The sequence below is a fragment of the Tigriopus californicus genome, chromosome 5 (genome assembly GCF_007210705.1).
Source record: "Tigriopus californicus strain San Diego chromosome 5, Tcal_SD_v2.1, whole genome shotgun sequence".
NCBI lineage: Eukaryota > Metazoa > Arthropoda > Copepoda > Harpacticoida > Harpacticidae > Tigriopus > Tigriopus californicus.
This window is the reverse complement of record NC_081444.1, coordinates 2,697,970-2,724,087: the sequence shown is the minus strand read 5'-3', so window position 1 is coordinate 2,724,087 and position 26,118 is coordinate 2,697,970. Positions and strand designations below refer to the sequence as shown.

The 26,118-nt window shown below is 38.1% G+C and overlaps 2 protein-coding genes across 4 annotated transcripts in view; one reads left to right on the top strand and one right to left on the bottom strand.

The window, feature by feature from the left end:
- The window catches only part of LOC131880112 (uncharacterized), a 29,580-nt gene extending 13,362 nt beyond the window's left edge, over nt 1-16,218 (bottom strand). For 2 of the 3 annotated variants that reach the window (XM_059226628.1, XM_059226626.1), the window contains exons 1-9: nt 16,051-16,218; nt 14,156-14,391; nt 8,453-8,576; nt 5,952-6,100; nt 5,479-5,890; nt 5,170-5,286; nt 3,875-4,091; nt 1,096-1,187; nt 198-402 (exon numbers count right to left, since the gene is read on the bottom strand). In XM_059226628.1, the coding sequence (XP_059082611.1) occupies nt 198-402; nt 1,096-1,187; nt 3,875-4,091; nt 5,170-5,286; nt 5,479-5,890; nt 5,952-6,100; nt 8,453-8,576; nt 14,156-14,391; nt 16,051-16,153 (1,655 nt within the window). In that variant the 5' untranslated portion in view covers nt 16,154-16,218. The remainder of the gene's footprint in view (nt 1-197; nt 403-1,095; nt 1,188-3,874; nt 4,092-5,169; nt 5,287-5,478; nt 5,891-5,951; nt 6,101-8,452; nt 8,577-14,155; nt 14,392-16,050) is intronic. The other variant, XM_059226627.1, reaches the window with a different exon arrangement.
- LOC131880115 (uncharacterized) overlaps nt 8,582-26,118 on the top strand; it is a 36,594-nt gene continuing 19,057 nt past the window's right edge. Inside the window, exons 1-2 of the mRNA XM_059226632.1 lie at nt 8,582-8,714; nt 8,778-8,874. The gene's annotated coding sequence lies outside the window, so the exon portion shown is untranslated. The remainder of the gene's footprint in view (nt 8,715-8,777; nt 8,875-26,118) is intronic.

Sequence of the window (26,118 nt, the reverse complement as noted above, 5' to 3'; positions counted from 1 at the left end):
TATATCTTGGTCCGTTTGGTCGGGATCAACGATATTTTCCCGAGATGGTTTCTCATCTCCACTGGTTCGTATGGCTAAGCTAATGTTCACTAATGAGAACATGCACCAAGGCCAAACACAATATGTTGCTTGGGTTGAGGTACGAGGACCGCCCCGAAAAAGGCCAATGTAGAGGCTTTGACCCCAGAACCACTCACCGTACTTTGGTGAGCCTGATGTTGAACGAGACTCCAAGAGATGGATGCTGTAACAATGCCTCGGTACCATCCACAATGACGAGAAGATCTTCTACAATCTTGGTATTCAGATCTTGACCTTGGGTTAGGCTCGGATGCTCAGCCTTCATCTGCTCGTAAAAGGCCATATCGGTGAAGAGCTGAAGCTCAATTGTCCTCGTTTCTTCTAGACCGAGATAAAAAAGGATAACAATATGATTGGCTTTTAATATAGGTGGTGAGTAATTTATTGCATGAAGGTAATCTATTAAGGTCCGTTTTGGAAGGATGTATTGTGAAAGGTATGCAAGCACAGCAGTAATTTGTGGGGTTATAATTAAGGGTTCTGATGAAATATGAAAGAAACATATGTTCAACTGGCAAGAAAACGTTGATCTTTAGATTTATGTAGTTTATTCTCTAACAATATTGTGTTTGTATTTAAGTCGTTTTGAACAATTGATAATAACACGTGAAAGCATTCAATTTCACAAAATTGACTCCTTGACTGAAAATTAAATTATGTCCATTTTTTTGTCACTAACTAAAGGTCAAGTCACAAACATCACAACGTTAAAAGCGCTCTAAAGTCATTTTCAAACACTACCTTGATGACGCTTGCTTTAAACTTTGAAACATGTCCATTTTAACACCCATTTTCCTCGTCGCATCCCATAAAACACCACCATTACAGCCAAATACAAACCTTTGTGACACACATTTTCCCTGTCTTTACGTAAAGCTGTTGCTGTTTCATCAACTCAGAAGAGTTTTAGTGGGCTTATTTTTTACGATGATAATGCTCACGCACGGAATGAACATTCCGTTAGCTTCTTTTGGGTAGAAAAGAAGATACCCTCATGCCTTTGGGCTACCTTACCTTTCTGATCTGGAAGAGGGGTCTTCAATGAAGAGCTTTTGTCTTTGGATCTCCAAGAGAGAGGCGTTTTCTTCGTATTGTCATGTCTTTTGCTGAAAAGAAAACATAAAGTTGTCCTCTTTCTTCGCTTTTGAGAGATATTTGGCCTATGTACGTATTTGTATAAAAAGCTGAGCTCGAATATTATAGGTGGCATCTTTCATATTATTTCAATATTAAGTTGTTCAAAGTCATTGACATCGATCATGGTCCTATAAATACATCAAATTCAGAGCAAAGGACCTTTCGGCCAGTTTTTTAACTGAAAGGAGAGAATTTTAGATCGAGAAAAGATCCAACTCTTTTTAGTTAACATGATCATTTTTTTCTTGATCTTAGTTTCACGCCTTATGCATGTCGTGGATCTCTTCCATTCGCTTTGTTTAAACTGATCATGAACTTGTTCTATCAAATCAATGCTCAGTCGAGAACGAACTTTCCTTCTTTAATAGTATAAAGAGCTCCCCAATTTCTCGTTCCATGGACTTGAATGGGCAATTTCTTTAATGTCATTACTCATGGGTTTTTAAATAAATTCCCATTGGTTTTAGGGAGGGTTTACCATGCATGCATCGTCTAATGGATTGAAATGGTAAAATCATTTTTTGAAATTACTTTTAGCTTGAGTTGAAGTCCCAATTAAAGTTGAAATTACCATCACATATATCTACGGTACAATAGTTGCACGATGTCAATCATAATAGCACCTAATATTGCACATTATTTCAGGGATCCATTCTACTCAAAGATTTCTTTATCTTCTCATTATTTGAAATATCAAATCACGAAGTAAACCCTCCCACCCTGTTGTGGTGTCCCTTCAGATTTCGCTTTAGATTTAGATTGATGATAAATGCCCGTTCACTACTAAGCGGTAAGTCGTCCATCGTCAGGAATGTCAGACACAATTAATGGAGTAATGCTATGTGCGGCCCTGGTTTTTTAAAAAGAAATAATGTATCACTGTACTTCATCTTGAGTCACTCCGCATTAAAAGTGGTACATTTTGGAGAGGAGTACATATGGAGCATAAATCTATTCTAATGTACCTTACAACTGCAGGAAAAAATGTTCCTCATATGTAGACCTTCAGCTCAACCTTGTGTTAAAGAACTAGCACGATATTATTTCAATTTTAACTCTACGAAAATGATAATCCCTTTACTTCGACACAAAATTCCAGTATTGGCAAATGGCAGAAAATGAGTAAGGGTGTAAAGGTAAAACTTATTTGGATCTTAGCCTCAGAAATGAAATGCAATTTCAGAAAGCTTGTCTAGTTCTATTAAGCATAATCTCCATTAAGCCAACGCTTGTCTTCATACTTGTACAATATATGTACGTATATAAGACCCAGCCAACCAACCATTTATCACTGCCAAGTGAATCGCTAACACATCCAGATGGGACGTTCCTTTTCACACTTGGCATCTAAATCATCCAAAAATGATGCCATTGTTTTCCCAGCTCCTGGAACATTTGGGACTGAAGATAGCTTAACTTGTCGATAAGTATACACTTCTCCACTTAGCCAATGAGGCAGAGCCAGGTCAACAGCAACTTTTTTTTTATCAAGTTCAGTTGATTTTTATAATCCATAAATACAGCAGTAATTTGTTTAGGGATCAAGCTGATGTGGAGGAGGAGATAAAGTGTCAAACCTTTTGCATCGGAAATCTCAAGGGTTTGGAGATTGTGAGAGAATACTAGGCCCTTAACGCGCTAGATGGTAATACATGTATTTACTTAGGCATCATATCACACAAATTATCCGATCATAATTTCTGATTAGGTGCAAAGTAGGTGTGATCCCCATTTTCATTTATTAGGTTTGTGAAAAGTTTAGCTTTTATAGTTATGCCCTATGACTTTACGAGGTAGAGAAATATTAAGATGGGTTTGGGTATTTCCGTCAAAACTTTAAAGGGCATTATAGCCAATGCGATTTAACGCGTCCAGACATTTTAGCTTAATTTTGTTAATAGTTTTATTGACTTGAATAGGGTTTCTAGCAAAGGGAATTTAGGTCAAACAAAATCACAACCATGTACGAAATTTGAACATTTTTTGAAATCACAGAATCAAGCTTGACACTCTATTTTGACTGCCTTATTCATATATAGCTAAACAAAAAAAGCATGCCAAACATTTTGCCGCTACAAAAATATATTGGTTGTTAAAGAAACCTTTCAAGCCGCTGACCATAACACATAACATTGCGTAAGATAGCCAATTTGTCCTCTGAAATAATGCAAATATATTTCCACCTAATGTATTGCGTCTAGTCATCTCCGACAGAGATATCATTACCATCCCAAACAATTCTATATTGGGAAAGGCGAACTTTTCTAGACATTCGACCCTTCAAAAACGAAGCCTAGACATACGAGTACATAGTATCAAGAGACAGTAAGAGTTTCCAGTAATTTCTAATGTGCATCTCAGTTTTTCCTATATATGACGACATTAGCCAAGAATACCGTTATAGAATAGATAGATCTCATATTTATGTAACCGAACGCTTCTGGGCTGGCTCCAAGAAATGTTTCAAGCCATTTTGTACCGACATGGAATGGCCAAAGTTGTTCTCACTGGCCAGATTCATATCAAGCCCAACCACATAAATTAAAACAGAACATCTACTGTTATATTGTTTTCTTTGTCAGAATGTTTTTTGACTTGACTGTACTTTATGCAAACCCTGATCCGTGATAAGAATGAAAGCATGGCAAGGTCTTACCTATCACGATAAGCCTTCTTGACAGCTCGGTACGCCGAACCCAAGTTTTGGGTTCTTTTGACCAAGGAAAACATCCTTCGAACTCCTTTGCTATGACCTCTTTTCAAAGCTATGCCGAAGAGAACCTTTTTCGTCTCTGGCAAAGGTCTGGGAGACAGAAAGAGCAAGATTTTATCAAGACCCAGGTTGACCGGGGACAAATCATTGAGGACGAGATCTGGAAATGTAAACTTAGAAGTTCATTACAGTTTATACGGTAACAGAAGCCTTGGAACATTTCTAACTGAAGCCATCAGTCGAGGAGAAATCGACATTGAATTGTGAGACTGGTAGTGAATTATGAAAGCGTTGTCAATGAAGTAAGAGAAAATAAAAGAAGAATATTTTTTCAAATTCAAACACAGAAATCATAGCACTCGGGTAGACCAAAACGTAACGTAACGTAAGTTAGTTAATGTGATGTATTAAAATCCAAATATCGAGTAGCCTTTGAGTCAACGGATAAGTAAAATTCATGACTAAAAAACTATCATACAACGATTACCGTTGCTCAGGCACCGTATTGTTAGAGCATTCGCTTACCTATTGGCGAATCCTGGTTCGATCCCAGGCTTGCCAAGTCCAAGCTTCTTTGCGATATTCAAATTACTGCATGATTTGCTGCTTTAACAGCTTAAATGGGCGACCCTGCGGTCATTCCCGAAGGTAAGGTAACGATTAATGTTGGCTGTGACGACGAAGTGGGATTATCCCTCAATTGGGACACCCAAAATCAGTTGGCAGGCAGGCCGAGCGAGAAAGCTGCCATCTGACTTCGTAACAAACAAAAATAAACAAACAAACAAAACATACCGTTCAACGATGAAATGCCAATCTTTATAATTGGTCAGTTATTGAAAATACTCGACATCTTCTAATGCCAATCTTTATATCGAGAACCCACACCCTGCCTTTGATAACTAGTCCAAGCTCTTAGCACGCACGTACTATGTTGAGCATCCGGTTACGCCGTCATTTTCATTCCTTAAAAGCTTTTGGGTTATTCTGAAGTCGTCTTTCCGTTCTGCAATGCTTTCGATTGTTCGTAATTGATTCTTTTTGTTTCACTTTTTTCCCAAATGGAACTATAATTTACGAACGAAAGTAAAACGTTCCTCCTCCCAATGCTATCCATCAAAAATAGCCTTTTCCAGATGGGACAATCGCTTTCAAGTTTACTTCCTAACGGACTTTTCCAAAATAAACATTGGTACTTAAAAGGCGTTCAACTTTCAAATGAATAACTTCACACTCACCGTTTGCTCCTCCAATGGCTGTCCTGTATCCACGCATCTTATTATTGAACGAAAATTCATCCTCGTCTGAGGTGGCTTCGTCCCATTTCATCGTTGTATTTGGCTTTCCAAAAAAGTCTGCAATATGGACGATCAGCATCTTTTTGCACTATACCTACATTGCTATGTAACTATCACAGAGAAAGAGGTCTTTCTACTACAACATCCTGTGGATCCTAAGCTATAACTATCCATATATAATAAATCCCAGGTTCTGGGACTAACAAGTATTTTTTTTTACCACCACATCTGTGTACTGTATGTACTCACATTGTCCGGGAGGTGAAACCTCATCATTCTTCATCTTGAACGAATGAGAGTGTGTCTTCAATGATCCAAACTGCATCATGGCTCCTTGGAATGCTATCCTTTGACCGGTAAGAGGATCCACTTGATGGGTTCCAAATTGTCGGGAGACCACCAGAGCATCTAATGAATCTGCCGAGCATCCAGTTAATGATACTCTTGAATTTGGATCCGATTCCAGCTTAGCTCGGTATATACATTGGGTGAGGTCCTGGGGGTTGGCTAAAGAGAACTTTAAAATCGAAGGACCCCCAGAATCTTCTTCAATCAGGAAATGTTCGCCAACAAGGCGGGAGTTCCGTTCCAGATCCACGAAACGGTCATTGCCCAGAACACTGTTCTTCAACATCGATTCAAAGGCCGTCCTTTGGGACTGCTGGAGTCAAAGGATATTCTTATACATCAGTCTTTGACTGGAAGGACGAAAAGGGACTCACAAGTTCCTGTGGCCTTGAGGACGCTTTCCTTGAGCGAAAATTGTGTCGAGCAGCTCGAGAGTGGTCGTGTCTTCTATGAGTTTTTGGCCTTGATTTGATTCTGCTTTGAGTCTTCGGTCCTTCCTCTTGTTCCACTTTTTCAAAAGAGGCTGGAAAGTCGAATATTGGTCTGCAGTACATTGGGCGTGACAAGCAATAATGGAGCACTGCTGAACCTGTCACGGAATTTCAAGGACATCAAAGGCCAACCCAGAGTAGCTTTACTGTAGTCTAAGTCTAAGACATAGATTCCCTAAAAAAATATATTTTCATTTTTGAAAAAAAGTCAAGAGAAGCAACTTAGTTTTGATAAACATATTCATGCCCAATTCATAAAAGTTCAATATTTACTTTTAAGCACACTTATCAACATTAGATGCTTTTTTCCTATATTTTTCGCTTGCCCTTAAACTGCGTGACGTAGAACGACATAAATATCTATCATGGGTTTGCCAACATTGAAAAATTAATTTGTGAAGTAGGCCTGGAAAAAAGCTAAAACCTAGAAATTTTCCTCCTTTTTCAGCCGTTTTTTCGACTTCCATTTTTTTATTCTATTACTTTGATTGAACGCCCTGTTTTCAGTTTGGGAAAGTTGGCAACAGAGGGAGCTGCAGTTGAGCTATCTTTGTCTGTCATCATTGGTTTGATCCAACCAAAACAAAAATCATTTATTGAACAAAAGCGAATCAATCAAAAAAATGATCCAACTGTCAAGCAAACATTGCAAGAGAGATATCTTAATTTCTTTTGAATTGAAATGAAGATTTTAATCGACAACCTAGTTTATGCAGTTCTGTGTCTACCATTTCATATTGTGACATTTTTCAGACCATTATCATCAAAATCGATGTCATCATTTAAAAAAAACCTTTATCATTAGGCACGCACTTCTAGAGATATGGACTGCAAACGGTAGCAAAAATATCCTATCTCCTAAACCGCTCATTTTATTCCAAATAAGCACTTGATACGACCACAAGATCTTATTGAATTGATGAACTCAGCCAAGTTTGAGCCCTCACTATCTATGCTTAGATAACTCAGCAAACATGTTCAAAGTTATGTAGTAAACACTACATAAAATTTGAATTTTCGGCCTGCTCTTGGTCAGCTACATAGGCTTTTGACAACATTACTTTGAAACGATCGACTTTGCATGTAAATGATATAAATTGACTAACCGTTAATTGTAGAGATCTACGTTTCTTATTTTATTACTTTAATTCGAAAAGTGGCTCAGAGTGGCTATGGCCAAGAGCGGGCCGATTTGCCGTGAAGCTCGTTCGCAGTCCATATTTCTAGAAGTCCATGCATTAGGCAATGCGTCTCCGAGACATCATAGACGGATTGACATCACGAAAAAGCGCGCGAAATTCAAATGGAGAGCGGTATCTGACCTCCTCTAGCACATGGTTTTCGTATGCCAGCGAGTGTCGACTAAAGCTCCCCCATATATCTTATCTTTTGTAGAAATACCGAAAAGGGTTTCGATTTTTTTGTTCCAAATGTTTGTTGTTCCTGAAAATATTGTTATTCGTTCAATCGAAGGCACTCAATTGAGGTCAAAGAAAACATTACCTGGGCTTTCGCTCTAACCAGGGTTTTTCTTCATCAATTTCGATGTGGTCAATAGTCAAAATTCCATAATTTGAAACATGAGGCTAAATAGATGGGCTTTCTAAATTAGGTAAGCTTATTTGCCTTATCCGCAGGCCAAGAAAAGTCAGGGGATTACACATTTCCAGGCTATCACGAACCACAAAGGGTTCCAACGAGGGCATAGATTTTGTTTGGGGTTTATGCATTGCCGGACATGATCTGATCCAATTGACGATCTATTGTTAGTGCATCAACATCCCATATTCTCGAGGACAATGAAGATGTTGACCCTTTCGTCTTCTGACTGTTTGGTGTTGTGTGAGATGGATGCCCAGAAAACGTCTTTATAAGCTTGTTTTCAAGGGAAAACCCATGGACAAGCCATTATTTGAAAGGTTCGTCAATGAAGGCAAACATTTTTAACTTGCGAGTCCTTTCCTCTTGGCCAAAAGCATTCTTTAAGGAACAAACCAACATGATAATACCAAAATATATCTTGTCAACCTATCTTTTTAGTGGGTGTCAAGCAGCAAGATGAATATTTATTGGCAAGAGACTTCCAAATGCAAATGAGGTTTGCATTGTGAAAGGTACTACTATACATTTGAACGGGAATGAGACTCGAAAATCCAAAACTAACTCGGGGATGGGCGACTCCGATGAATAATTCATATCACCTTTGAAGCTTCTTCGCTACCAAGTGAGACCTTTTTAAATTGGCGCAAGGACCTCTGTTGTGGTTCGTTTCAATTTAACATTCTGGAACATGTTCCAAAATGCCACATAGGCAACTTAAATCTGACATCGATTACTGAATGGGTCGAGAACTCACCGCTGTTCCTCGCAACATAAAAACTTACCTTGCTCGTTATCGCTTATGACCCTATCCTCAATATCAGGGGGGCCTTGTGTGAGCTCAAGAGGACTCCGTTTGGCTTGGGCCTTATCAGTGGCATTAAATGAGATCCAGGTTCCATTTCCTTGCTTGAAAGCGAACAATGGGGTTGTGAAATTAATGAATCCGTTTAAGGCAGCCCTAGTGCGTTCCATTCAGGCAAGTTAGAAATGGAAAAGGAATCTAAGATAGGAGGATAAGTTTCAAATCTGGATCTACTCAGCGATGTAAGTAGTATGGTTAAGCCTTGTGGCATTTTGACATCATAATGTTTTTTGTGCTCTTTTCAGTGCGACATAGCGTGCTCCAAATTTCTCTTGGGACCATCGCCTTTGTTTTGGTATGGAAATTCGATGCTAGATGCGACGATAACATCGGATAACCAAGGTAAAAATGGAAGCATATTCACGACGAAGCTATACCTCGGTCTTGGTTGGAAACAGTTTCAAGCATTTTTCCAAAATACCAATATCACTAGAGTACAACCTTGATTGTCAAGGCTACTTGAGACCAGATCACCGCAGCCTTTCTGATATCAATTCATCCTTTATCACAAAGAAAACAAGGAAAATTGCCAACGTCTCTACAAATTGGTAGGGAGGGATACAACAACTGAGCTTTTCAAAGATTTCTTGATAGGATCCTTGTGTGACAAACCACTTACCAATGGTTCAAAGTATTACAAAATGAGCGAGGAGGAAAACGGCCCTTTTATCAACTTAATGCGTATTACGATACATTGATAAATCCTTGATGTGGTAATACGTCATAATCATGAGACAAAACAATTGACGAGCGTAAGATTGATGGAGGAACAAAGTGGCAGCAAATTTATGTACCTTTCCACAATATAAAAGTGCTTCGTACCTTCGACAAGTTTGCTTTTTTCATATTTCTCAATCCAGCTAAACAAGCCATTTTGGGAAAATTTTGCAAGTTTTAAGAATATTTGATTAGCTTTTTGACACGGGGTGTGTTTCTATCAAACTCGAAATGGAACTTTCTTAAATGTTTGATTTTCAGTAGGAAAGACCATCGATTGCAGATATCGAGGATCATAGAAGAAGTTCTATTCAAAACAATTTGCCACTTATTTATGCTAAGGAATGTTCAAACGATTTGAGTAAATGAAGTAGTGCACTCCTCTCATATTTCAAGAACTCATCTAAGAGATAGATGGTCATTTCGTTTCGGCATGTGGCGCCAAATTAAAAAAAAAATCAAAAAAAACCAAAGCCACGTACTTTGAGATATAAATTGGTCGTGCATAGAAGCCCTTAACTAAGTACATGAGTTGAATATTTTAAAATAAGAGTACGTTCTTGTCCCAAAAGAGCCGAGATGAGCCAAAACAAAGAAGTATTTGTTGAATGTTCTCTGTCGAGTTCGTTCTCTGTTCCATCTGTTGTTAAGAGATGTTTTCAAAACAAACTGTATTTGCTTTATAATTGTTCAAATATTGGTTCGATAAACTAGAATTTTAAAATAAAAATATTCCCTACTATTTTGGAGCAATTTGATGCAAAATATAATTTCTGCCATGATCAATGATCAAACAATCAAACTATTTCCATTTCGCACCAAGCATGGCGATGCCAATCGTTCAGATAGAATGCAATCAATATACATCGCGAATTGGTTCCTTTATGCGTTTAGTTTTCGCTTCTTTGTCCACTATGGGTCATTTTTCCAATATGCCCTAAATACTCAAATTTCTACTCAAAACTTCGTAAAGTCAAGGCCATGAAAATAATCCTGAAGTGTGAAAAGCAGACTAATATTGTATTAAGATAACTCTAATTGTCAAAAAATCAGCGCCAATCATTTTACTTAGAAACGACACGTAGCCTTGTTGTTAGATAATATTGAAAAAACACAGATGTGGTTTCTACTGACCAAATAGTCGCTTGTGGTTTTCCAGGATCATGTTAGGCTTTGACCCAACTTTTTCTAATGGCATTTTTAGGGAATGTGCAGTATGTCCAGAAATTGATGCCCCCCTAGAAATTGGATATTTCTTCTGATTTAACTTAATTTGACTTTATTAAATGAATTTTGAAAGCGTATTTAAGCAAGAAGAAAAATCGAAAAGCAAAATTTTTCTTTCTTTGAACTCAAATAATCTGAGTCTCAAAGTCTGCCAAGTAAATTTGCAAATCCCACCGTTGTCAGAGAAGAGTAGAACCATCAAGAAACAAGTAACAAAACTACCGATATGAATATGAACGAAATAACAAAATCTCATGTTGCTACCAGGTTTGAACTTGAACTTGACATGGTTCACATGTAGATTGCTCCTGGAATGCTTACAAGTAGTTTCATGAGCTATAGGACAATCGGATCATGTAAATCTTGAGACCTCTTTTTAGGTTAATTGGTTCTTTTTCTAAAGACTTAGACAGGGTGATTGCTTCAAGTCTCCCAAGTTTGGCTGGCCAACCTCAACCTCTCTTGATTTTTAGGCTCTTGTCCAACTTGGTTTGGCCTCAACTATTGCTAGTTGCTAGAAATACCATGTTTTAACTTCAAGGGCTATTCCACAAATCAGCACACTGGGAGCTTGGCTAAAGGTTTCCAAATAGCATCCTTGATTATACTAGACATTGGTTTCAAATGCAAGTTAGGTTGAATTCTAGAGTGGGCCATTTCAGTGCGAAATATGTAAAAATCTTCGAAACGACTTCTGGATACATTTGTTTTTTCATTTGTTTTTTCGCAACCTTTGCTCAACACAAAATAGAATGCAATCCCCAATACTATTAAAATGAAAGAATCATTTGTAATCGCAACAGGGGTTGAAATCCCCAAAGTAAATGTGGTAATAAGTTTAGCGTTTTCTTTTTTTCCCTTTGAAATAAAACTGATCTACCTAGTATTTCGAGTAGCCGGATCTGGCCAGTGTTTTTTTTTCTTTTTGGTTTGGTTTTTCACAGGCTTTTCTAACCGCTACAGGGAATGTTATCCCCAGTACTATTAAAATGAAAGGTAATAATTCGTCTATTTATTAACTTTCAATCTTTATATGATATTTGTTCTACCAACGAATTTGAGTTGGCAGACCGAGCTAGTCCTTGAATGTAGGGTTGATCTGGAATTGTCTCTAAAAATTTGGTTTGAAAAAAGGTTTGAAATAGGCATGAAATTAAAGCATCGTTTTGGTGAAACCTGGAACGATAAAAATTTAGAAATGCCTAACGAATACTCGTATGAGCGAGAATCTTATCTTTCCAATTCAGTCATTATTTGTGGGATTTAAACATACATTTGCATTCATTGACGCTTGTTTGGAATGGTTTAGGTCGTACTTTTATTCGTCGGCATTTCCCGGGAATAATTTATCTTTTCTCGCTTTCTCGGAAAATAAAATGGTTTAGGTCGTACTTTTATTCGTCGGCATTTCCCGGGAATAATTTATCTTTTCTCGCTTTCTCGGAAAATAAAACTTTTTGGGGAAATCCAAACTCTGGTCGGCAGGGGGAACAATATTATCTAAGATAGACAGACTGAATGTTGGTTTTCCATTTTAATGGTTGTTCCCCCTGATATGTACGTGTATAGAGTTCTTGATAGAGTAAATGTTTGAATTTCCTCTCAAACTGAATACAGCATCCGTAACAATGGCAATCTTGAATGAATCGTTTGCCACCAGCTAATCCACCAGGGAACTTGTGCCATTCATGGATACTGTTTGATTTTATTAGAAATTACTATTCCGCTATGTGAATAACATGTCTGGTGAAAACCGCCAGAGCATTTTTTGCGTTTCAATCGTAAAGAATGCTCTTTGGCGAACGGTGAATTCCGTTGAATGCACAACATACGTAACCCGTTGAAAATGGCAAAGGCGGAAGAGGGTAAGTTTACCGTGCATACATGAAATCTACAATGAATCAGTGATTCAAGTTTCTCCTAATTCAGGTCGACACGATGCGATTTCAAGCGAATGTAGTTCCTTTTAATATCCAAAGGTTTTTGAGGACAGTTCTGGTATTACCGTACATTGACGTCCTGATTTACTGCCCGCATTACCTGATGGCATTGAAATGGGGTTTCACCGCAAGTAATGAGATTTTTGATGATTTTTCTTAATTAACGAATGGCCACAGGGTTCCACGTGGTGCTAGCTCATTGTATCTGTGCCCTCCTAGGTTAGAGTTGTATGTAAATGCTCATAACTTTTGACACAGACGTTCGATTGAGATCAAAACTGACCAATGCTTTCCGAGTCGACAACTGAGTCAACTTGTGTGAAGGAAACTGCAAAAGTCGTCCCTGGCTGAACCAATGGGGGTCACCTCCACTGCATTGGAGAGTAGTCCTTAATTGCTTGCGAAGACCTTTGGGCTTCGATGACCACATTACCCGTGTTGATGGAAAAATTCTGCGGCGCTTCAAGTTGAGTCGTACACTTTTGTGCAATGACCATGAGTCTCATATTTAGAGTCATGCCCAAATGATGGATATACCAGTATCTGGGCATAGAGTTGACCGAAGATGGTACACTTTCTGATGTGCAGATGTGGTCCAGGTGTACATGTGTGATCAGACTCTCGGGTTGGAGCGTAGAGTGATTTTCCATTGGCTCAGGATATTGGCGAGTTTTGGAGGAATCACTCAACGATGACATTTTCAAGTGGACTATGCTGCACATTTTTTTATATTATGGAATAGCTCATTATTGGGGAGAGATGTACGTAGTGTAGTGGTTTCGAAATAAGGTTGACGATATAATGACATACTCGATGGTTTAAGAGAGGGCCACCCCTCCTACCCTAACACCCAGCAATAAAGGAAACGACCATATTCCAGTTGAACTCACATGTACCATTATTAGAGGTAGTTGAATTATGCAAAAAAAATCTAAAAATATGCACGCAAAGTATGTAAAATTGTTTTGCCTGTGTGTCTAACTTGTAAAAATGTGTATTGTATGAGGAATAAGGCATTTACAAAGACCTGATATGTTTTGACCTAATGTCCCAAAAGGTTCAGAATTTTTGCCAGACTTTACTTCACAATTCTGTTCATGTACATGCCAACAATGTACGAATCGCTAAAATATCGATTTTGTAAAGCACCCGCTGAGAATCCCAAAACCATAGACTGAGTCAAAATTAAAAATTCTTAATACTAAATCCGCACATTTAAGGACAATATGTGAAACCAGCGGAAAAAACATCATGACTCTCGATGCCCAACACATGTTTTAATGATTCGAAAAATCAATTTACAAAATGAAATGAAACATCAAGTTTGATGTGGTTTTGACACCTGGGTACTTTCCCTTACTCAATATCAGAGTGCATTTTCTGCAAAAAAGTTGGCAATTGGAAACGAATAATGAGGTTTATTTTTAGTCCATCCTTTGGCTATTAGAAGTTTCCAGAGCTGCTTCCAACACTGTATTTCTTCAAATCGCGAAAAAAAAATCAACTAGCTTGACGAATGAAATTGTTGGAAGTACTTGGAAATTTTTGCGTTGGTTTGACTTTTCTTCATTTTGATTGACTGTACTTTGTCCGCCAAAAGACTGATAATATGAAGAAAAAAATCGCTAATTGAGAAAATATTATAGCGGTATGGCATTTAGCCCAAATATGAGAAATCAACTGTATCTCCAATCAACATGATCTCTTTTTGGTTCAATTTCAATCAAAATTAAACGAACCTGGTGCTGTGTTTCAACCGATTCGGTCACGGTTGCATGAGATGAAAAGCTCCCAAAATAAACTTCTGTGCCTTCCGTCTGATTTGAATTCAGAATCCGTTCACTTTTGCCTTTGTCACGAATGACTTGATCTTCGATACTGATGGCATCTCGCCCACTTGAGAGCCCTTCATTGCCAGCCTCGTGGTTATGGTGGCTGTTGCCAGTTTCCCGCAATCTTGTGCCTTGACGGAGTCCTACAGACATCAAGGGAACGATTGTGTGGATCCATGATACATTTTTTGACACACAAGTATTACTCATACAAAAATTGTCTTTTCATGTACACGAGTCCGGACTCGTCAGTTTTTCAGAGACTTGACGCATTACAAGAACGATCTCATATAGAAATGATAGTGTTAAAACATATGACATATACTAATATACTTAGATAACTTGGTCACTTCTCCCTTTGAACTGAGTGGCCTTTCAGGCTACATTGATTAAGCTGAAAAACTAGAAATCTTCCCAGCGCTAACGTGTACGTACATACGTTACAAAACGCTAGATCGTTAATCGCACTCATTGGCAGATCCAATACATTATAAATGCTGTATCAGATCACCTGCTACCTAGAGCTTTAAAGAGTCATTGAGATGGCTTTTAAGTAGAGTGCAGATTATTGTGAATTGGAAAAACAGACCGAGAAATTGGCAAAGAAAGGCAAAATTTAATCTCAACTAGATTCTAAAAAATCTTTACTGGAGACGGCCAAAATATGCATTATACTTGTTTTGTCCTAAAACAAGTTTACTTACATATACAGCTAATTTCTTACTTTGTTACTGAAAAATGACCAAAAATATTCTGTTTCAAGAAAGTGATTTAACCACAGTGGCTAAGTTGCATTTTTTTTGTAACTATAGACATGTCCAGAAACGTCTTGGTTATTATCTGTTTACAAAAACACGAAAAGACATTTTCGATTTTTGCTTAATGAATTGATTTCTAGCTCAGATCAAAAACATATCTTTCTAAAGGTGTTAAAAAAATATCTAAAAACCTTAATCTCAACATACTGTATCTCAAATTGTTATGTAGAACCACTGAAAACACATTAAATTTAAAAAAAATCAAAATCACAATTTATACATATTAGAATATCTTAAACATGATATATTCACGTCCACGCGTGCTAGTGTCGCCGAGCGGTCGCAGAGACATATACTAACCAGGTGTCGAGGGTTCAAACCCCGGTGCCGAAAGTAAACCTTCAGCAAAGTGTGTTCCGACATTCCATCAAAATGTTTGTAAAAATTGCAGTTTTTGCATACTTATAGGTAGGCCCTTTTTTTATTTGAGCCGGAATTCTTTAAAGTAATTCTCCGAAGGCGGGGTTTGAACCCATGTCCTCTGGGGAGCCATGTCTTGCCTCTATCCGGTACATTAGACCACTCGCTACCATGGTTCCCAAACAATACAAAAATCAGTGTTTATCTGAACATTTTGCAAAGTAGAAAAGTTATCAATTTGTTCTTGAGTAGTTCTTTAGAAACTTGACAACGCATTATAACCTACATAATAATATCTCTTTGAGCAGGTCCAAATATTATTGGAAATTAGGTTGGCAATTGGACAGCTCTTATACCTCGGACAAGCTTCGAAGTCAAGAAGAACTGTCGGGCACTCAAATATTCATTTTACAATCTTGATTGAAAGGCAAGTTCAATAATGAAATACATCGAATTTAATTGACAAGTGCGAACAAAAGCACTACCCTATTTCATAGCAACTCCATAGTTAAAGGATGTTGAAAAACTCAGTATTCATTGAGAAATGAAGCTTCAAAAAAGTCTCTAAAATGAAAAATTTGCTGAAATATAGACATCAAAGCCAAGTAATATAAACTTTTTTACCCAAAATTGAAGTAGATGTCAGTGTACTCGAAGCAATTGGAGAGGAAGTCACGCAAAATTGTGGCACCAAGTAGAAACTAATCCAAAAATAGCAATGTTTCATCTTCGATCATTCTGTTAACAACTTGTCGAACAAGACTTCATCCGCAAGGCTCTACATCATAAATCGCAACCTCTCAAATCGTCAAAGTGCGTGACAAATTCGGTCTCAAGGCCTTCCACTCGAAAAGTTTCAGATCAAGGTAATAAATGGCCTTAAAAATTGAATTGCAGCTTTCATTGTTTGTACGATCAATTGGGTTCAATCTAGAGGTGCTAACTTCATGAGTGCAATGTTACAGGGGGGAAAACACATTGGTGCCAAAATTGGTCTGGGATCAAGGGCACTTTGTGTGTCTAGATTAGGTACACATTGCCAAAAGACGCACTTGTGACATTACGAAGGTTGTTTGTTTTAGCACTTACATCTTACCTTCGTCCACCAAGTATTGTTTTTGTTTTGGTGGCAAAAAACATCTTCTATTACAAATACTGTACAATAGATCCACTTGAAAATCGAAAGAATGACATGGAATCTAGGTAAGGCTGATAGTTTAGTTTTCCAGTCACTATTTTATATGGGGAACAAAAGGAATATCTTTCAATCGCTATCAACACCTTCAGAATTGAAATAGTTACTTACTTCTCATTTTACATGGCGTTATTGTTACTCAAATTCGATTATTCTAACAACATAAATTAAGGATATAATCGATTAGGTTCAAGATGGCAGATATGAATAAATAGACACTTTTATATAACTAGAAACTAATGGATGGCAACTATCCTTGTGGCATGCCCTTAGCAGAATGTTGCTGACCACAAAAATGAATTTTTATGACTACGCTTTATTTGAACACAAAATAAGGAAGTTTTACTCATGAGTATCAGTTGGTCAAGAGCATTTATGGCATTTCGATCAGCGTTTCTGAAAAGAAAAAGAGGACTGACTTACTTTTTTGATTGAGTCCGCGTCGATCCACGTTTCCTTCTGCCCAAAAAAAGTGCTTGACCTTTCCATAAAAGTAATAAATCGAATCCTCACTGTATTAAGTAAGGAATGTCCGCTTCGACTGATTTTGATCTTTGGTCAAGGCGAAGGATGTGTCAGAAATTTTCCTTCATTCTCACTTTAAGCAGATGGTTTCAAGGCGAAGGCAACAGGTATTGCTGCAATTAGAGACCAGGAACAAGAGATGCGAACATATGAACACGAATTGAAAGCTGATGCGTCGAATGTTTGAATAAGAGTAGATCTCTGGGTATGGCATTGCCAGCCCTCAAGGTTGACAAGGGTTGATGAAGTACACCAAACAAACTTAGGCAACAACATCTGGGTGACGAAAGTTGCCGAATTGCTCGGTTCCTGAATTGAATGAATCCCCTTTGCCTACGTTCTTTCAGACTCAAACGTAAGTTTTTGATCTAAATTTCAGATCAATTCCATGTTCGAGGCATAACCAGATTCACCCACTCTCATTCTTTGATGGATCGTATATTATATGAATATCGAGTTAAATTTACATCTTGAATTGCTGGGGATTGCTTATAAAAGTACATAAAAAAGAGCCTTGTCACTCGTTAAGGTATCCAACACATGAATGGAATTTTAAGTATTGACATCATGTGTCACCATCGACCTTGAAGGCCGTGGATCCCTCTCTTTGTGAGAGACATACATTGCGGCCTTTTAGGCTCGGGAATGGGTGATCACGGTAATATATATTTGTCGTTTAGGTAAAGGAGAGAGCATTACGCAAAGAAAGCCAAGCTGCAAAGACTTTTTTTCGAATGGAGCTAACAAACCCTAAGGGAATGGGGATATATTACTCCCTTAGAAGTTTTGGTTATAAATGCCCTGCTATTTGAAGTGTAATATACAAGCTTTGAATGGAAAAACCTTTTGACGTACGTTGAAGCGTTTTTCGTTGTCATTGTTGAATCTGCCCTCTAGATAAGGAAAAATAGAAGACCTCATTCCAAGAACCAAACACGTGCCTCATGTTGGGTCTGCAGCCCTGAAACCAAGGCCAAATAATGGAAAACCCAAAAATGAATTACCCAGATTCACAGGTCTGTTCCAAAAGATGGTAAATGCATTTTTAATACTTTTTCAATCATTTTGCTTTATTTTGTTCTTTTGCATTTCTGCCTACCGCTAATTTTTGCTCTTTCGTAATTTTACTAATGATTCTGTTCAAAATAGGAACTACGTAGATATCGGCATTTTACTTTTGCATTTTTTGACCGTTCAGTTGCGTTTTAAGTGCATTCTTTGTCTCTTTGTCAATTTCAATTGCACTTTTTGAACAGCCGTGCTGATAAAACTTCAGAGTATACTAATTGCAACGGATATCACCTTTTTTAATCTTTTAGGTCAAAGCATAGCTCACGTTTTTTTTCGTTATTTTCATCCAGGAATAGTAAATCTGAAACAATCTAAATAGGCAATGGTTCAAGTTTTTGTTTAGTCGGAATTATACTCGAAGTGAAGTTACGAGGAAAAGCAAAAACTTTGAAACCAACCACTGTATTCATCATTGAGTTTCTGAAATCAAAGTCACAACAAAACCAAGTAATGAATGAACTATTCATCCAAGAAAAATGACAGATGATAATTTTTTCGCCTTTTTTCGGTTCATTGCTTAATCGCATAGGCCTTGCATTTCATTGTTTTTATTGTTAAGTTGTACGAATTTTATACGCAATAAGAAATGTCATTCAATGTGAAAAAATGTCATGAAAACAAACTATAAAGAAAAATGGCCAAGAACAATAATAAAACACTTGGTCACGAACTTCTAGAAATATGGACTGGTAACGAGCTTCCTGTCAGATCGGCATGCTCTTGGTCATTGCAACCCTGAGCCACTTTTCGAACAAAGTAGAAAATTTAAGAAACATAAATCTCTTCAATGGAAGGCAGGCCATGTTTATACTATTTAATTGTAAAGTGGTTCGTTTCAAAGTTATGTTGTCAAAAACTTGTGTAATTGACTAAGAGCATTTATTAAATTTAAGAGATTATTTGGGATTCTTGCAGATACTCTATGCATACAAACAGCTTTTTAAACCAGAGATAACCTCTTTGATAGTCTATTTCCTCTAATTTTTCAACCGCTTAAAGAATTCTTGCTCATTCAGTTGAAGCCGAGTAAGAGGATGTGTTACAACCGTTGTTGAGCTTATCGTGCTTTTGTCTTAAGTGCCGTCGTGCATCGATCTCGCAAACGATTGAATGACATCCCAAACTGTCTCGATGGCAAAGGCTATTTGGCTATTCTCAAATTACAAGAAAGTGCAGCGTGATATTTTGACCTATTGAACTGATCTTGGGGTTCCCTTCAAAGATTAAAGAAGGTAACATTTGCTTTTGACAGTTCTCTTCTTTTATTAATTTTTTGGTTTGGTTTTCCACGGGCTTTTCTAATTGGTACAGGGAATGCAATTCCCCGTACTATTAAAATGAAAGGTGATAATTCGTCTATATATTACCTTTCAATCTTTATATGAGATTGGGTCTGCCAACGAATTTGAGTTGGCAGATTGAGCTAGTCCTTGAATGTAGGGTTGATCTGGAATGCGGAATGCTACATAAAAATGTGTCCAAGACTGACTTGAAAGATGCAACCGGATCAACAAGACCTACGTATTCCCTACGAATATTAGAGGGAAGCAAATTAAACAATGAAGGAGTCCAAGAAAGAAGAGAAGTTGACTTCATTGTTCAAACTAGCCTGGATTCTCGAGGGCTTGATGGTGCTCTCAAAACGCACGTTAAGCCTCGACGGTCACTACAATTGACCCTAAATCCTGAGTTGGGACAAAGCTCATGAATGCTTTTGAAAACGTACAATATCAGACACCTATCGTACCTTCTCTGAGTACTGTACAATCCCAACCTTTCTAACCTCTCCCAATACGAGAGCTCTCTCATATCCTACATGTTCTTTGTTAAATATCTTTGGACCTTTTGCAAACCTGCTGAACTCATTGAAGCCCAAATGGGCGAGGCATATTCAAATTGCATCTGGAAAATCGACTTCTTTGCCTATTTTTAACTATAATTTATGATACTCTTCATTTGCGACTCACGGTTTTGTCAAATTTGTGAAATTTAGATAAATGTATAAACATATGCAGGCATGGGTCAACGAATGAAAATGGAAATATCGTCAAATAGATTATTAAAAATTGTGATATCAGAGATGAATGTGACTACATTTGTTTCAGTGCACATAAGAGAGATGAAGAGGGAACGAACATGCATTGCATATGCAATTTGGTAGAGGTAGACAATGAAAATCTTGGTTATTGCGGAGAAGAGGATGGGCCAGATTATGATTTAAAATCAACTTCCAACTACTATTTTTTTCATAAACACGGCGATTAAGTATTAATTTTGAAATCATTGAAAGCCCATATGCTTCGAATTATTTATAAAAGAGTGCCTCAAACCATTGGCTGTCCATCTGTCCATCCATTTTTCAACTCAAGGCATGGCCTCCATGAATCAAGATCTTTTGAATCATCTCTATCAAATGGATCGTTTATCTTTTCTTGTCAAAATGCAAATGGTCAGCTCGGATTCACTTCGGTCAGCTGACGTGATATAAAAGGCTCTTAGGAAGCCCAGAAAGTGATCAAAACATGGTCGTACCATTAGCTTATCTGACAAACCCCTTGGATGTACGACACTTGGAGGCCTTCAAAGAGAGTATACTTCCAAGGAAAATGAAGATTGAGAAAACTTTGTAATGGTTTAATCTTGGACGTTTCATTAAGCTATCTTAATTGCTTCCCAAATACGATTTCAAAGAAATTAATCTGAATCTGACCGAACTTGTTCACTGATAATCCCAATACAAAAGAAGTAATTTGGAACGGCGACACATTTTTTTTGTGTGTAAGAAAGTACAAAGGCGAATATCGAATATCCAAGTAGATGTTTTTGATTAAAGTTGGAAAAAGTATTGTATCAACCATTACATCTAAAAAAATATCGACTATTTATGTGAGGTTACATTGCTTTTCCTAAAAAATATGATGAAAAATAGAACGTACATCCAAACTTACCGAACAGGAATGTGTTAGTCAATATCATTTCCAAAAGGATTAGGCTAATTTTTAATGCGCATGCATTTTTTGACTTGAGCGGGCGAGTTCTTGCGAATTTCCATATATTTTTAATGACAAATGAACTTTGTATTTTCCATTGTGTAGAAAACAAGCGTTACCTATTGACTACACAATACCGACTTAACAAGAACGTTAGAGGCTCAATTACTTAAATCCCTTTTGAGAAAGCAATTATCATGCAAGTTGTTTATTGGTTGAAGGACTTGTTAACCGATACATATAAATTTCACTTATGTAACTCTTTGTTAGCTGAGAATATCATCCGAACACGTGAAAAACATTTGTTTTTAAACCTGCGGAATCATGAACGAGTCAGTACGATACATGTTCCATTCCGTCGTTCTAGACAAATTGATTGATGATTGAAACATTTCGAAGCGTACACGCATTCACCTTTTGGGCTGAATTGCCATTTGAAGTGGAAGAAATCATGCATAATCAGATTGGTTGACGAAGAAAAGTGGGACATATTTGCATAAAGATTGCTTCATGAAGCGATTGCCACATTCACTTGTTAAGTCATCTTTGAATTCGCTTCTTGGACCAGCTTGAACTCTTCTTTACGCTCATCAGGACGCATTTGAGTTTGGGTCCCTGGCAAATATCACCGCTCTATTTTCGTTTCTTGTGTGGGCAGGACACCTAGTAGGGCCTTTGCATCCTATTCCACTACAGAGAGATTAAATTCTTGCCTAGCATGATTCATTAATCTCAATCCTCTTCCAGCAAAAACAGGGCATATTGCCCAAATATTATGCAATAAAGTTTGCAAGTTTTCAAAGAAACTGGTTACACACTCGAAACATCACTTTCAGATTTCAAGAGATTTGCTCATTGAACTAGAATTAGCAAGCGAGCTCAAACCAGTTTTTATTGGATATCGCCTGAATATTAGATGTCACGTCGCAAAGGGAACGACAAAGGGTTATTTGTTTTTTTGTTTTTTGCACAGAAAGTCACTAGTTAAGTTTTATCCTAACTATAAGGCTTGCAAGTAAAGGCATAAAAAGTCAATATTTCACTCGAATTCTGCCCTCTACAAATGTGCTTCCCTGAATGTCAGTCACCAAATAATCTGAATGAAATCTTGGATTGAGTCTGTAGAATTTGACCTTACAAGAGATATATGCACGTCAATGGTTTACTTTCGATTCACTTGTTGATTACATGAACAGGTCATTTCGGAATTTAACAAAAACTCGGGGACACTAAGTGAAATTCCCAAACGATTAGGAGGTTCAGAAGTCAACGAACCATCTACCTATCATGAACGCCCTATTTATTCAATACCTGACAAAGGGTGGATGACTTGCAATTTCCGTTTGTTTTCGATTTCGACAATTGGCACTTCTGCAAAATGCAATTCAACTCGTGAAAAATGGTCGAAGAACAAGCCTGAGAAGACTACTACCAAGTACTACGTACTGCAGACTATGGAGCCTATGGCTAAAAATGGCTTTTCATCGCTGAGTTATATCAAAATGCCTCCTCCTCCTTCTCGTCCACTTTGTACTAAGCGTAAATTTGGATGGCATAGCTGATGATGGTGAAGGTGAGACAGAGAAAAATGCATTCAAGATGAGACCACTGTCTGTGTGGGTGGATAACTGGATCTAACCACGAAATGGTTGGAAGCCCTTTCTTTACAAGAAAATACCAGCTCCCCTTGGAGACATCCCATGGGAAACTCCTGTGTGAGTTTTGGCCAAAAATCTGATTTCCGTGTACATTTCAGATTGGAGATCAAATTGGCTAAGCATCAATGAGGATCGATGAGGAAAACTTCTTGTTTTAAGAGAGGAAAAACGTTTTCAAAATAGAGCCATGTCTAAGGAAAAGCATCGGGAAATTGGGTTACATGTTCGAGCAAAAAGCTTATTACTTAATCTGGGAGCTCGTACCTTGAAGGCTTCTTACACGTTTAGTGCGTTGACAACTCTCATTAATTCATGCGTGCTTTCATGGACTGGATCCGGCAATCAATTGCACTTGGCGTCAAACCAGTTCGTTCCGTTGTTGGACCAACACTCAAACGAAGACACTTGATTCAAATGGATCCCAGACAAGTACCTCAAATTTACATTTCGATCAGACGGGTCAGTAGTAGTATTCTATCTCAGTTCGTTCTGGAAGAATTACCATGATGAAAGGTAATCCAGTCGCTCCACGATTAGTAATTCGAAATTGTTTGCAAAGAATAGAGAGAGTCATTTTGATTGGAAGGAGTCTTTTGCTGCCGGTTTTTTATCTTTTTTAAATTTTTTTTGAGATGAAATATGAGTATAAACGCAAAACATGGCAACACTAAAAGTAGAGGGCGTCCTTATTTGAAACATTGGAGCTTTACAGCTATGAATTCTGTGTTAGTTCCTGAATTGACCTCCTCCGAATAATGATCTTTATGTAAGAGCATATCTCCAAAAACATTCTAGAAGTAATATGTGCAGTGTTGCTAACAAGCTGACTTTTCGTTTTGTTTTTTTAATTAAATTTGGGGCAAGTGATTTTCAGCCTCAAAAAAGGTGCATCAACTTGCATGAAACAAGGGCAAAGTATTCAAGCAACAGTAGCCTTCCTTCTTCAAACGATTGCTTCAATATAAACATAGGAACCGAGCAACTTCAGGGAATGTTACTGTTTCAAGAAAAAATCTCACTTGGAATATATTCACATTAATTTTTTTTGGCTTTAAATCTAGTGTGAGCGCGATCGTATTCATTATTATTATTATTCGAACCCTAGAGAGAAAGTTGTTTACATTTCCACCAACAACGTGTGGTTTTACCCACATACAAAATGATACAACAATCCTCGCTCGTTAAGACACACCTCGTCAATATTATTGACTCATTCAAAACAACGAAAGACACAAAAGGGTTTTCTTCTGCATAGGGAAGATACCTACTAGGACATTCAATGAGACACTGAAGGACCAAATTTACCATTTAGTCCTCAATCTGTCCGGTCACATCCCGGGTAGAAAGAGGATCTGCCAGTATCTACTATACTCTTTACTACTCTTAGTGGGCTCACTTGTCATTGGTATCTGGTGGGATGACGGCGGCAATCCACACTCCAAGAGGTTTGGACTCATGTACTACACCCCTGGCACCCATGCACACCTCATAATATGTCAGAGAGAGAGAGAAATGCTTGCTGCACATACAGGATGTGGATATATGTACATAGTGCGTAGGACTTACGTTAGTACTGTATAGTAGAAGGAAGGAAGGGTCCAGATTTCTAATCCAGTGACCTCCCGTCCCTCTCATCCCCACCACCGTTTTTTTTGGCGAAGCGTCTTAGAAGACGAAGAAGGAAGAGTTTCACTGACAAAAATGGGCCTTGGATGGAGTGAGTGGATGGTAGGAAGAATATGTTGGAATTGAAGCGAGAACGCATTCGGAATGAGCTGAATGAGCCTCATTATCGGCCTTAATAACGATTCATGGCTATTGCTATTCCCCACCCAAGAACACGGCCTTGGCCAAAGAGTTGAAGAGAGTTACGAAATCCCCGCTAAGAATTCCCAATCAAAGTGATTGGATGTGAGGAAATTCTCATTGCACACGAGTGAATGAATGCTTCCACTTCACATCCATTAGCCTTAATTCAATTACGGTTGCTGTAACTCTCTAATAATAAACCACCAGAGGTGAGTGCTTTCTTTAACGATGGGTTAGTGTCCGTGTCATCTTATCATCGAGTCTTCGTTTCTTTACCCGTTTACTCATTCATTCCCAGCCTTTTAGCCCATCCCTTGAGTCTTGGTACCTACTGTAAATATCAGGGTGCCCAAGGATGTATAATGGTGGCCAGTTTCAACACAGGATGCATACCAAGTGCAGGTTCTCTTTTCGTTTGGCTTATATCAACAACCAATCATCAGTAGTTCCGGGACTTGAAACTGGACAAGGACAAAAGATTTGAAATTTGCCAGATAAATCTGGACAAGGAAGTTAATTCAGGCGTGAAAACAATCTACAGCAAAGCCAGCTCCTCGATGGTCGGATGGAAAGATGGGCCAAGAGCCATTCAAAAATTTAGGCACTCTTCGGTGTTGGCTTTCCACCCACTCTGCTTCTTGGATTGAATCTGGCCAAGATTGTCTAACCATCCTGGTGTGAAAAGAATGGCATGGAAACCACTCCTCCATTCGATAGAGACAGGGTGATGTTAAGAAGGAAGTTCATGCAAGTGTTGGGTGCAACTACAGAGTCCATCCATCGGCCAGATGCTTATCTGAAATCGAGGCAAAGTTTCTCTCTTCAAGCCTCGTTTCAGACGCCCTGGCCATTTATGTACAAACATGAACCCCGTTTGAAGTGCGGCCCTCAGGAAGGTATGAAAGTGTATATCCAAACCCAGGTTTTTCCTGAAGCAAATGCTTGCCTCATTGGCAATTAGAGACATGTATTTTGGCACTGAACTTGGTTTCCCGAGGCTTTTGGAGATTTTGAGAGGCTCTTGATACTTTAGCTTAATTGTCGTGTGGACGGCGATACAATTTGTTGGATTCTTCCAAGTATTTGGTGGCCATATGACTTGAAGACAAGGGCGAGGAAATGGCCAATTCCACAATTAGTGTTCAAAGTAGCCACAAAAATGGATAAGAGCGTTTCTGCCGAATAGTGGACATCTCGCATCAGATGACGAGATGATGACTACTGTACGTAGATGATGGCAAGCGGGAATCCAATCAAATTTTGGGAGCAAACCGATCTACATTTTCATGGAAACCATGGTAGAGGAGAATGCCAAAAGCGCCATTAAGATACCGGTACCTGGGATGATCAAGAACACCCTTTTATGGTAATGCCTCGAGTCTTCGACGCTTTCTGTTGCGACATATTTGTTCATCTTTGGCGATCCGTATGGCTTGTGCATTCA